Source organism: Protopterus annectens, chromosome 2.part0, assembly GCF_019279795.1.
Source record: "Protopterus annectens isolate FY-2018-M chromosome 2.part0, PAN1.0, whole genome shotgun sequence".
In the NCBI taxonomy this organism is placed as follows: Eukaryota; Metazoa; Chordata; order Ceratodontiformes; family Protopteridae; genus Protopterus; species Protopterus annectens.
Genome location: NC_056728.1, coordinates 1,920,327,999 through 1,920,340,921, shown reverse-complemented (window position 1 = coordinate 1,920,340,921; position 12,923 = coordinate 1,920,327,999). Strand labels below are relative to the sequence as shown.

Sequence of the window (12,923 nt, the reverse complement as noted above, 5' to 3'; positions counted from 1 at the left end):
CCAACATATGGCACCTGAAGCTTTTTAAAGCATACAAAATACAAGATATTACACCCAGAGGCCTTAGAATTAGGCTGCAACCATTGGTGGCTAACATTGATAACCAATTAACACAAGATTGGGCCACGGCACAGCATCAGGCATCAATGCTTTTTGTAGACTGTCTCTCTAAATATTATGAAAGAACTATAGAAACATTGATCACAGATATACAAACTACTTGTTTGGAAGCTGAAATCTTTTCCACTGAAGATTATTATCAGGGTCATTTATCGGAATTAGCTAAAGAATTAACAAGCATAGAAGAGCAACTTAAGAAAAAGAAAATACACAAGTTTAACAGAGACTTAGCTGACTATGAGAAAGGCAAACCGTTCGTAACACAAAAAAGTGTTAGGTTTAGTCAAGGGGCATACAAACCACAAAGGGGGAAGAAGAGACCTAGACCGATATTAAAAAAGAATGACACAACATACAGTGTTACATCTGATGATGATTATTCATCAACAACAGATGGTGAGGTTTCCTCTAACCAGGCGTCCCCAGTTGCAAAAAGGAAGCAGCCTACCCCTTTAGGTCTAACACACGCAGGGCAGGGAGGAAACATAGGAGAAAATATGGGTACAACCAGCCTTCAAACCTTATTGAAACACATAACGACACAGTGAATAATGTTCTCAATATTTTTTCCTTTGAGCTTACGAATGTACAATACAAGGTACTAAATAAAGGTTTAAATTTTGTACCAACATCACCTGTTCCTGAACATTTTTTTAATGGAGGATATTAATAACTTCTGTAGAATTCTTAATCTCAAGATATTTTTTTCAGATCAGTCCAGTTCTCAAAGATCAACTGGTTTCCGATTTGGGAAATCCAATTTCACACCCCCTATGGACAAGCATGTCTCCATATTTAAAAATTGTGTTATGAAAGATTTACATTTTTCCAACAACTACACATGCAATCGAAGCAATCTCAATCAGGCTGAAAGACTAGCACTTTAACAACTACAACAGAATAAGGACATAGTCATCACTCCAGCGGACAAAGGTGGTGGTATTGTTGTAATGGATCATTCCAAATACAAGGACGAGGCACTCAAACAATTATCCCAATCACAATTTTACATACAGATGGTAGTGGATCCTACACTTAACTTCAAATCTGAGATTGATTCCTTTTTAGATTTGGCAGTAGAGGAGGGCATTATTACTACACAAGTTGCTAGGCAACTTAAGGTAAATGAACCAATGCCACAATACTTATATCTCATACCCAAAATACATAAAGATCTACACAATCCACCAGGCAGACCCATAGTATCAGGTCGGGGATCACTCGCATAACCCTTATCTGCTTTTCTCACAGAACATCTTAAACCATTATTCAGCATGGTTAGATCACGTATTCAAGACACCACAGAGTTTCTGAATATCATTGAAGACTCTCAGTTGGAAGAGGATTGGCTGTTATGCACATTGGACGTATCCTCTTTGTGCACTAGCATCCCTCACAAGGCTGGCATAATGGCGGTGACTTACTGGTTAAACAAATCCAATCTATATCCCACTGGATTCAACAATTTTTTGATTAAAGTCACGGAATATGTACTACAAAAAAACATTTTTTATTTTGAAGGCAATCCATATTGGCAAATTAAAGGTATAGCTATGGGGGTATCATTTGCCCCGATTTACGCAGATTTGTTTATGGGATATTTTGAACAGGCCTTCATATATGATGTTTAACACAATATTCACATTGATAATTTGGATATCTGGCGGAGATATCTGGATAATTGCTGGTTGGTGTGGCGGGCTGGTATGGATGAATTATCTAATTTCGTGGCATACCTTAACAATAATCCTTTTGACATACATTTTACAGCCAACACTGGATATCACGAAATAGTTTTTTTGGATGTTGCCATTAAAAGATTACCCAACCACACCTTGGCCACATCCATACATAGAAAATTTCCACAATGCAATACTTTACTTCATGCCACCAGTTCTCACCCTCGCCACATCATCAGCAACATCCCAAAGTCTCAATTTCTGCGACTCAAAAGAATATGCTCCACAGATGTAGAATATTCTGCACACACACACAGGATTTAACAGCAAGATTTATTGATAGAGGATATAAATTGGAACATCTAACCAACACGGTGACCCAAACCAAGACCAGAAGCAGGTCGGAATTATTGAAATATAACAGATCACAAGAGGATGATGTAATTCAATGTCAACAACCCATCAGATTAGTCACCACTTATGGCAACAATACACCTAGGTTTAGACAGATCGTTAGTAGACACTTGGACATACTAAAATCAAACTCATTTCTTAATGACATTCTCCCAGATGAATGTGCTTTTTCTTACCGGAGAGGGCGGACGATCCATTCTCATTTAACACATTATAAAAGATTCATACCATCTTCTACAATACCAACAACACTTTTTGGGGACCCTCTGGTGGGCTGTTATCCTTGTGGACATTGTTGTGCATGCCAGCACATTTGTAAAACAAAGGAATTTACCAGCAAAAACACTTCCAAGGTATACAATATTAACATTTTTGCAAACTGCAGCTCTGATTGGGTTATTTATCTGGGCTATTGTACCTGTTCTGCTTTTTATGTTGGTCAGACCTCTAGACCCATCAGAATAAGCTCCATCAGAAATAGACGAATAACAAATGCTCTATACAAACATAGCAAAAACCATACTGGTACCTCTTTCAAGTTTATTATTATAGATAAAATTCAACTGCACAGGAATTTTAAGATGGGATGGCATACTAGATTAAACAATATGGAAAGTAAGTGGATCACACAACTTGGTGCATTTTTCAGACCAGGATTGAATGAATGTGAAGTACATGAAGGTACAGCTGTGCAATAATTTTATAAATTTTCAAAATATGTTTGTGTTAGCTGTACATACTTGTATCATTCATGGTATGAAGACATACTTCATGTTGCATATCACCATTTATTCAAGCCCAAATGATACATGACATCCTATAAATTCAGATTTATAACTGTGTCCTGGCCAAATACAAGGTTTTTCATGGCTTTAAATATATAATATTTGCATTTTTGCAATTACTATTAGTTTAAATTATTTTTAACATTGACGTAGAAAATATTTTCCAGGTCTCTATTTCCAATATCTGTCATACTTAATTGTATTGGTGTTTACATGATCCAAGTTTTGACTGTGTCAGATTAGCCTGTCTACCTATGGCAGGAGCATACCACTTTAAATGAAATGTATATAAAGAGTACCAGGATGTGACATTGTTTTGGAAAGTAACTATCTGAAGTAGGCAGACTTCATTTGTCTGCAACCTGTGGGTATCTGATCCGACCTCGGATCCGAGCCGGCATTTCAAAAGCTTAGGCTCAGAGCTCCTAGCTCCTCCCTCTACCCATAATCCCCTGCCAAGCCCTAACTGACCTCAGATTTTGTTTGCCGCTTTTCAAGTTGCAACGGACTCCTCGAGCTCCTGGTTAAACATAAGATTTTTGACTAGAAAATTTTAAAAACTTTAAACTTTTAATATTTAGTTAGAGTGTATGTGTTAGGCTTTCCTCTCTCTATCTTGTTAATTTTTTTCACGGGTTTTGCGTAGTTTGTGTGTTTGTTTGTACTGTGTGTTTTAGGCCTGTTAGGGCTTAGTATGTCAGAAGCCCATAAGGCAGTGTTTTCTAAATGTACCGAGTGTGGCCATAAGCTGTCCCCAGCAGATGGCCACACTCGGTGCGTCATCTTGGGGGTTGAACACCTGTCATCTGGTTGTACCATATGTGCAGGGTTCAACCCCCGAGCTTTAAGGGAGCGGAGGTCGAAGCTTGTTCTGGCGGGACTTCTCCCTCCAGATGCGGCTCCGGCCTCTGCCCCTACTAGCCAGCAGCCTTCAGTGGGTGCTGCGGTCTCCCCTCCCCCGGCAGGGACTCAACCTCCCACCAAAAAGCCGGAGGAGAGGGAGACTACAAGGGAGAAAGAGAAGGAGAGACGCAAGGAGAGGCACCACAAACGGAGAGCCGAGCCCTCAAGTTCAGCTCCTCCGTCTAAACGGGCCTCCCCTGTGTCTTCTACATCTCCTCCTCCTCTGCTCCACTCCCCTCGGTTCTCTTCTGGGCCCGAGGAGGAGGAGGCTAGCCCTTCAGTGAGGTCCCCGAGGCGGCTCTCTAGGTCCGCTTCGATGGCCTCATCTAGATCCACCTTTTCTATGAGAGAAGCAGACATGGACCGGATGATGAGGCGTTTCATCCAGGCCCAGATGCAAATGGGAGTGCTCTTAGCCCCCCCCATCCGGGAGGGGCTTTGACCCCTTTTTTCGCCCCCTTGGCTCCTTCTCCGACCCACACCCCGGGTTCGGAGCTGTCGGTGCCTGGATCCGACCCATCCCTTGAGTGCTTCGGTTACATCGGACCCAACCTCTCGGAGCCGAGGGCCGAGCCTTGGATCCGAGGGAGCTGGTGTGTCTTCGGCTCTGTCTAAGTCGGAGCGCACCGGTCTCTCGGATCCGATAGTTTCGGCTCCGACTCCGGTTCGTGCGTCGGATCCAAGTGGGGGTCGGCTCTCGGGGCTTAGAGAAGCTGGCTCCCCCTCGGCCTTCGACGTAGTGGAAAGGGCGCTGTTGAGGATTACCGGACCCCCGTTCCGTGCCACGGCTCCACCCCGCACTCCCTTGCAGCTGGGCCAGGCTCCCATCAGCCGGTCCCAGGGACAGCCCGCCTCGATGTCCCAAGTAGTTCCCTTGGAACATCTAGCTGCTGAAGAGGACTCCTCGGACAGTCCCCCCGAGGAAGTGCCTCGGAAGCGTAAGTGCAAAAGGAGGCACATGGACTCCCCTGAGTCCATTAGTGAAGACACAGACTTGGATGAAGGGGAGGGCTCCCCAAGATCACCCCCAGAAGACGTCTCATTTGGAGACATTATGGAGATGTTAAGGATCGGGGGGGGGGGGTCTGCCCCCAAGGCCTCCTCAGACGAGTCTGTGTTCTTGGAGGCATTCGAGGCGGGTCCATCTACCTCTTGGGTGTCCCCTCCTGCCGATCCTCTGGTGGACCTTATATCCACCAGAGCATGGAAGGATCCGGACACCGTTGAGCCTGTACCCAAGCATCCGGACCGTATACTGAGCCCCCCGGCGGACCGCACTCACTGGAGCAAGGGCCCCCCGGTAGATGCCATGATGATGGCTGCAGCCACGAAGAGGGAGTTAGCACAGGAGAGTCCCTCTATGCATCCTCCGGGCAAAGAGTCCCGCTCGATGGATCGCATTGGGAAGCGAGTTTTTAGTTCAGCAACCTTCTCTTTGAAAGCGCTGAACTACATGGCACATGTTATCAGGATGCAGCGAGACCTGATTAAAGAGTACGCTGCATCCCCCCCAGAGTCCATGTCGGGTGAGGACAAACAAGTGTACTCCACCCGTATGGCCACTCTTAGAGCAGTTTCCAATACTTCTATGCGGCTACTTTCTCACGCTACCGAGGGAGCCGCTAGAGCTAGCGGAGCGGGCCTAGTCATGAGGCGTCAGGCCTGGCTCCGCCACTCTGATTTCGCAGAGCCCTTCTAAGCGACCTTCGCGAATGCCCCCTTTGATGGTTCTGCCTTGTTTGGCAAAACTGTTCGCGAAACGTTAGTCCAGAGCGAGAAGGACGGGAAGACGCTGTCTGCCGTCGGAGTCCGCTTCTCAGCTCCCCAGAGGTCCTTCTCGAAGAACCAAAAGGGACAGAAGAAGATGTGGTTCCGGAAGTCGAAGCAGTCCCAACCTGCTCCGGATAACCAGTCCTTCCGTGGCAGAGGAGGACAGGGATGTCGCCGTCCTAGAGGCAGAGGGGCTCCAAGGAACTTTGGGTCCAGAGAACCTTTCTCTGACAGACCCACGCAACAGCCCTGAAGGGTTGCCCGGCTGTCCGTCTCTGGAGGCAGTCGGGGGCGTTTTTCGAGGCACCTGACTTCTTGGGAGTCAATCACATCAGACCGTTGGGTGCTTCGTGTGATATCCAGAGGTTATACCATTCCCCTGTGCAAAATCCCCAGATCCCGCAGCCTCCCCGATGTACCACCCGACCAAAGGGAGGCAGCAGCTGTCGAAATCGAGCAGCTGTTAGAAAAAAGAGCCATCCAGCGCGTCCCCCGAGATCAGACCGGATCAGGGTTTTACTCCAGGTTCTTCTTGGTGCCAAAGAAAACTGGGGACTTAAGACCGATCTTAGACCTTTCCCTGCTGAACCTGTCGGTAACCAAGCAAAAGTTCCAGATGGTCACCCTACAATCTATACTCCCCCTCTTGCGGGAGAACGATTGGATGTGCTCTATCGACCTCAAGGACGCGTACTACCACATTCGGATGGACAGATGGTCCAGAAGGTTCCTTCGCTTCCGGCTGGGAGCCAGCCACTACCAGTTCAGGGTCCTCCCCTTCGGTCTCACCTCTGCCCCCAGGGTGTTCACCAAGGTACTAGCAGTAGTAGCGGCCCACCTGAGACTCCAGGGATTACAGGTCTTTCCGTACCTGGACGACTGGTTCCTGACGGCATCATCAAAGCATCTACTGTGCTCAGCCAGGGACTATTTCCTTCTTATAGCCCCAAGGCTGGGCATCACCATAAACTGGGAAAAATCTTTACTGCACCCCACACAACTTATAGATTTCATAGGAGGAAGGTTGGACACAAGATCAATGCGGGCCTTCCTCACCCCAGACAAGGCTGTCCAGCCTGAGGTGTCGTATCACAGCAGTCCTGCAACCGTTTCTGACGGCGGCTTCGGTCCTGAGGGCCCTGGGTTCAATGGCAGCAGCTATTCCACTTCTTCTTCATGCTCGCTTACACATGCGGGTTCTTCAGTGGACCCTACAGGTCCAGTGGTCCCTGCTATACTCCTCTCTCAACAGCCCGATAGCGGTCAGCAAGGCATGCAAGGACTCCCTGTTTTGATGGCTCCAGTCTCCGGAGCCTCTAGCAGGGAGACCCTTTTGTGCAACATTCCCCCGAGCCACGGTGACTACGGACGCTTCTCGCCTCGGGTGGGGGGGGCATTCTGCGGGCAAGATTGTCCAAGGCATGTGGAACACCTCAGAGACCTCGTTGCATATAAATGTCCTGGAGATGAGGGCGGTGCTCCTAGCGTTGCAAGCACTTCACAGCCTTCTTCCTACGGGGACTATTGCGATCCAGACAGACAACATGTCGGTAGTCTGGTACATCAACAAGCAGGGAGGAACCAGGTCCTATCCCCTTTGTCGAGAGGCCATGAGAGTCTGGGAATGGGCAATTTCCACCAAACGCTTTCTTGTAGCAACGCACATTCCGGGAAAATCCAACATCCTTGCGGACAAGCTCAGTCGCACCATTCTTTCCCCGCACGAATGGTCTCTCAATCCTCTGGTAGCGAAGAAGATTTTTGCCGTCTGGGGGCAACCCTGTTGCGATCTTTTTGCTTCTTACTCAAACGCCAAATGCGACAGTTTCTTCTCTCTACTTCCCCCACCTGGGGAATCCCCGAGAGATGCTCTGGTGCATGCTTGGCCTCCCGGTCTCCTTTATGCCTATCCTCCACTACCTCTGATGCAGAGGCTCTTGCAGAAAGCCAACAGTTTGGGGAGCAGAATGATTCTCATTGCCCCGTTCTGTCCTAGTCAGCCCTGGTTCCCTTTTGTATGGTCTCACAAAGTGAATCCGCCCTGGATTCTGGATCCGATCCCGGATCTCATCTCCCATCCTCTAGGACTCCCGGTCCCGAATCTACACGCCCTGAAATTGGCAGCCTGGCTGCTCCAGTTCCATCCTTGTTAGGACTCCCAGTATCTCGTCACCTGTCAAGGCCATTTTAGTGGCGGCTCATAAACCTTCCTCTAGGAAGGTTTATCGGAGCAAATGGAAAAGGTTTTCTATTTGGGCGGTCCAGAAAAATGTTGATCCTTTTTCGGCACCTATGTCTGCGGTACTGGACTTCTTAACAGACCTCTTTCACCAAGGGGCTAGTTCTTCCACGGTAAAGGTACAAATGGCAGCGATTTCCCATTATCATATGGGTCATGAGTCAGCTCCCCTCCTGACTGCGAAACTTTGCAAGAACTTTCTTAAAGGAGTTTTTCTGTTGAGGCCACCGGTCAAAGAAGCTGTACCACCTTGGGACCTATCTTTAGTTCTACAGGCCCTTACTGCTCCCCCCTTTGAGCCTGCAGTTTCGGCAGATCTAAAGTACCTTTCCTGGAAGACTGCTTTCTTGGTAGCCATCACATCAGCCAGAAGAGTATCGGAACTTCAGGCTCTATGCGTCAAACCGCCTTACCTCCCCTTTTTTCCCCGATAGGGTGTGCCTCAGGACCAATCCATCCTTTCTTCCAAAAGTTTCTTCGGAATCTAATATTAATCAATCAACTTACCTGTGTTTTTCCCCAACTGTAAAAACAAAGGAGAATATAAGCTGCATTCTTTAGATGTTCATAGACAATTGCGCTTTTACATTCACAGAACGGCTGGTCATAGACAATCAGATCAACTGTTCGTCTCCTTTGCTAAATTTGCTATGGGCAAAGCAGTTTCCAAAGTCACACTGTCGAGATGTATTGCTAATTGTATTCTGCAGGCTTATGACACTTCAGGTAGGCCTGCTACTCAGAGGGTTACTGCTCACTCTACTAGGGCAGTTTCCACGTCAGCCGCGTTTAAGTCCCGAGTGCCATTGGATGATATCTGCGCGGCAGCCACTTGGGCCTCGTCTCATACCTTCATTTCTCATTATAAGGTGGATGTTGTTTCCAGGGGAAGAGCATCCTTTGGCTCAGCGGTGCTCCGGAACATCCTTCCATGACGGCCGCCCAAGATTTAGGTAGCTGGGGACTCTGTCCCACAGGTTGCAGACAAATGAAGTCTGCCTACTTCAGATTTAGAAGTTATGTACTCACCATAACGTTCCATCTGAGTAGGTGACTTCATTTGGATGCAACCATCCCCCCCTCCATCTCCCTGACCTTTATGCAATAAGAGTTTATTCTAGTATTATATAGGCAAACTCAATCTGAGGTCAGTTAGGGCTTGGCAGAGGATTATGGGTAGAGCTAGGATCTCGGAGCCTAAGCTTTTGAAATGACGGCTCGGATACGAGGTCGGATCCGATACCCACAGGTTGCATCCAAATGAAGTCACCTACTCAGATTGAACGTTATGGTGAGTACATAACTTCTAATTTTGGAAAGTAATTATAACATTGATAAAGGCTTTTGAAGCCGAAACCGGTCTGTTTGTTACTTTCATGGCAGACAGCTTTTTAGCTACCTCGGAATAAAATCATTATATTATATCTGCTGTCGAGTGTGCTGGTCCCTCTTTGGTTTTGTTTCTGTTCTTTTAAAGCCCTTACACTGATCTCATGTCAACGATCCTTCAAACATTGGTTGATGCTTGAGGTTGCAATGTAAAGCCACCACTTTACGTAACCAGAGTGTATTAGAAAATTTTTTCTGTTGGTCTCTGGGTGATTTCTAAACTTAATTAAAAATAAATTGGAGATTCTGAGACTTCCATGTGAAAAATGGACTTTTTATCCACTCTTGTACACATTTAAGGATGTTGTAAATGCCAGTGTGACAAACCGAAATGCTGCCAGCCTAGCTGGCTGGAATTTTGTAAATAATTCTGTGTCATTTGTGAATATTAATATGATTCATATGCTTGTCTTGCAAATGTAAAATAACTATATGTTGTATGTATATTACACTACTGGTGCAGAAGCGTGTGTTGAACAGGGTTTATACAATACTGAGCTTCAAGGATGTGTCCACAGTGTACCCTACTGGAAAAGAACAGAAATGTATATAAACTATATACTTGTGGAAATGTATGTTTTAATAGTCAAAACTGGAATATACAGAGTTAACTTGCAAAACTTCAAGAAAATAAGTTGAAATTAAATGTTTTCCAATTCTGTTATCTCTCAGTTTCAGTTTATTAACAGACACAATGCCTAGAGCTAGAAGTTTTTGTATTGTCTTGAAACAGAAGTAATTACTAGGTTTCAAATGTAAAAGTGTTTTATTATTTTACGACTTCCAAGTTCTGCAGACTTCTGAGAGATATGTACTTCTCACACAGAGATGTTAAAATTCTATAAGTTTCTGTTTAGACTGGGAACTGGTCAGGTGACCGAGTGATGTCATCTAAGCTAACTCAGCAGTAATGTTTGATATTGATTTAAGAACTCTCTGAGAGAGACTATGCATTTTGTATCTTGTCTTGGACCTAGAAACATCCACTCAGCACTTCTGTCTGCAAGCAAGACTTAAGGCATAGTATTTCTCTTAGATATAGATAGGAATATAGTAAAGATTAGTTTAGATGTTTTCAAGACTGACAAGAATATTTGTGTGAGAATGAGAGGGAGGATAGAGGAATGATGAGGATGCGGGGAGTAGAGTTGGCGAAGGCGGATGAGTTTAAGTACTTGGGATCAACAGTTCAAAGTAATGGTGAGTGTGGAAGAGAGATGAAGAAGAGAGTACAGGCAGGGTGAAATGGGTGGATAAGAGTGTCAGGAGTGATTTGTGACAGACTGGTACCAGTAAGAATGAAAGGTAAGGTCTACAAGAGGGTATTGAGACTAGCTATGTTGTATGAGACTGTGGCATTGACAAAAAGGCATGAGTCGTAGCTGGAAGTGGCAGAGTTAAAGATGTTAAGATTTACACTGGGTGTGACATGGATGGACAGGATTAGGAATCAGTATATTAGAGGGTCAGCTCAAGTTGGACGGTTTGGAGACAGTCAGAGAGGCGAGATTGCATTGGTTTGGAGATGTGCTGAGGAGGGATGCTGGGTATATTGGGAAAAGGATGCTAAGGATGGAGCTGCCAGGTAAGAGGAAGAGAGGAAGGCCTAAGATGTGGTGTATGGATGTGGTGAGAGAGGACATGCATGTGGTTGGTGTGACGGAGCAATATGCAGAGGACAGGAAGAAATGGAAACAGATGATCCGCTGTGGCGACCCCTGAAGGAAACGGCCAAAAGAGAGAAGTCTCGATGTTTTTTGTATTTATTTGAGACTGTCCTGCAATGTTTTAAGTGTTTCCTGTGATTTTGAAGAGTTAGAGTATTGTCTTGTTCTTTTATTATGTATTATTAAATATATTTAAACCTATCTTTGTGGCTGATATTTGTGAGACATATTTAAGCTCTTAGCGTACTTGCATATGTATTTGGTGGCACTGTATAGGCCACTCCTAAATAGCCTTGCTTGGTCAGACTACCATTTGGATTAATAGTAACATTACACAGTAGGATCAAGCATCCGTTATAAGGGCCTTATAGTAGCTGATAAGTAAGGGTAGCTGGTGGCAACAGGTACTACCTTATAGTCTGGGCAGAAGGAGACATAGCTAGCTAACCTGTGCCAGCCTTTCCCAGGTGTGTGTGTGTGTGTGTGTGTGTGTGTGTGTGTGTGTGTGTATCAATCAAATCTCAGTGTGCATGTGTGTCAGCTACTTGGGCAGGGACATGAAGCACTGGTTGGACAGAGAGGGTGCTTGAGGTCTTAGCTTGGCCACTCGGCTGAGATCTTAACCCTATAGCTGAGCCAGTGGGGAGTCTAATTGGGGATCTGGAGAAAGAGCGAGAAACCAGCCCCAGAGTGACTGTGTTCTCTGTGTGCTCTTAAGGGAATTTGTACTTTACTGTGTGTGTACTTGTCATCCTCCCATTATGTACGTCCCTCACTGTTGCCAGTGGTGAGGATTGAGGCTCCTTGATTAGTGGGCCAGTGCAGGAGCATCACAGCCAGTAGTTTATGTCCAGAGTCCGTCTCTGGCATCATAAAAGACTGATAGGCTGTATAACTCCCTTTAGTTAGACAGGATTTGTGTAACTTGATGATGAGGGGGAGGGAAGAGTATCACAACAAAGCTGCTCTCCACTTCTTTCTTCTCTACAAGCAATTTAAAACTGGAGTGGGGGGGTAGTACTGGGGTTGGAGGGAACAGAGACTTAGGAAGGGGCATCAGGCAGCTGATGGCTGAGCTGTAGCACTAAGGCCCCGCAAAAGAGAAGAGACAGGAAAATAGATGCAACATTAAAAGGATAGAAGTGCATGGAATGACATATTTATATAATGCACTAGATGCTGCAACAGTAGCTGCCACGTTGGAAGTAGTTTAGAAAAGGTTAATTTAGCTTAGAACTAGAGTCCTTTGATAGTATGCTGGCAGCAAAGATTATTTGTGTCTCACAACTATGTTTAGCTGCATATTGTAAAGTATGTAGTCTTTACACCACCAATATGCCAAACTGAAATCCTCATTGCTACGTATGCAGTACTAATTCAGCCACAAAAGCTTAACATATATATTTTTAATTTTATCCCAGACTGAGAATACTGCATTATGGCACCCCCCGACTCTTATGGTGTAAAATTTGTCTAGAAGAAAAATTTTCATTCAGACAGTTGTTGGGTGCCACGTTTCATTAACAAATTGTATTGGTATTCATATTTTATTTTTTCAGCATCGATGCATGCAGCCAAAAGACTTTATTGAGAAAACACCAGAAAGTAACCGAAGGCTTCGGCGAAGACTTGATAAATTGTTTGAAAATTTGAAAATGCAGAAGGCAGGTGCTGGTATGTGAAATAAGTGATTTGCTCAACTGTTTGTATGACAACAGGTGATATATATATGTATGTATATATATGTATGTATATATGTATGTGCACCTATCTGTGTATATATTTTTCTCTGCTTGTCTATATATGGATCCTGTTCATTCAGTCCATCCAGTCTGATATGAGTCCTTTAGCAATTTGTCAGATCCCAACTCACTAGCATTAGTGCTCCAGCCTCAAATCCCTTTAAGATTTTCTTTCCCATTATGCACTGGTGCCCAGAGTTACCTCTTATCTCATT

The 12,923-nt window shown here is 45.2% G+C and overlaps 1 protein-coding gene across 1 annotated transcript in view; it reads left to right on the top strand.

Annotated features, from left to right (window-relative positions):
• Positions 1 to 12,923, top strand: part of MCPH1 (microcephalin 1) — a 2,707,094-nt gene that overhangs the window by 439,728 nt on the left and 2,254,443 nt on the right. Inside the window, exon 4 of the mRNA XM_044060459.1 lies at positions 12,526 to 12,640. Within this exon, the coding sequence (XP_043916394.1) occupies positions 12,526 to 12,640 (115 nt within the window). The remainder of the gene's footprint in view (positions 1 to 12,525; positions 12,641 to 12,923) is intronic.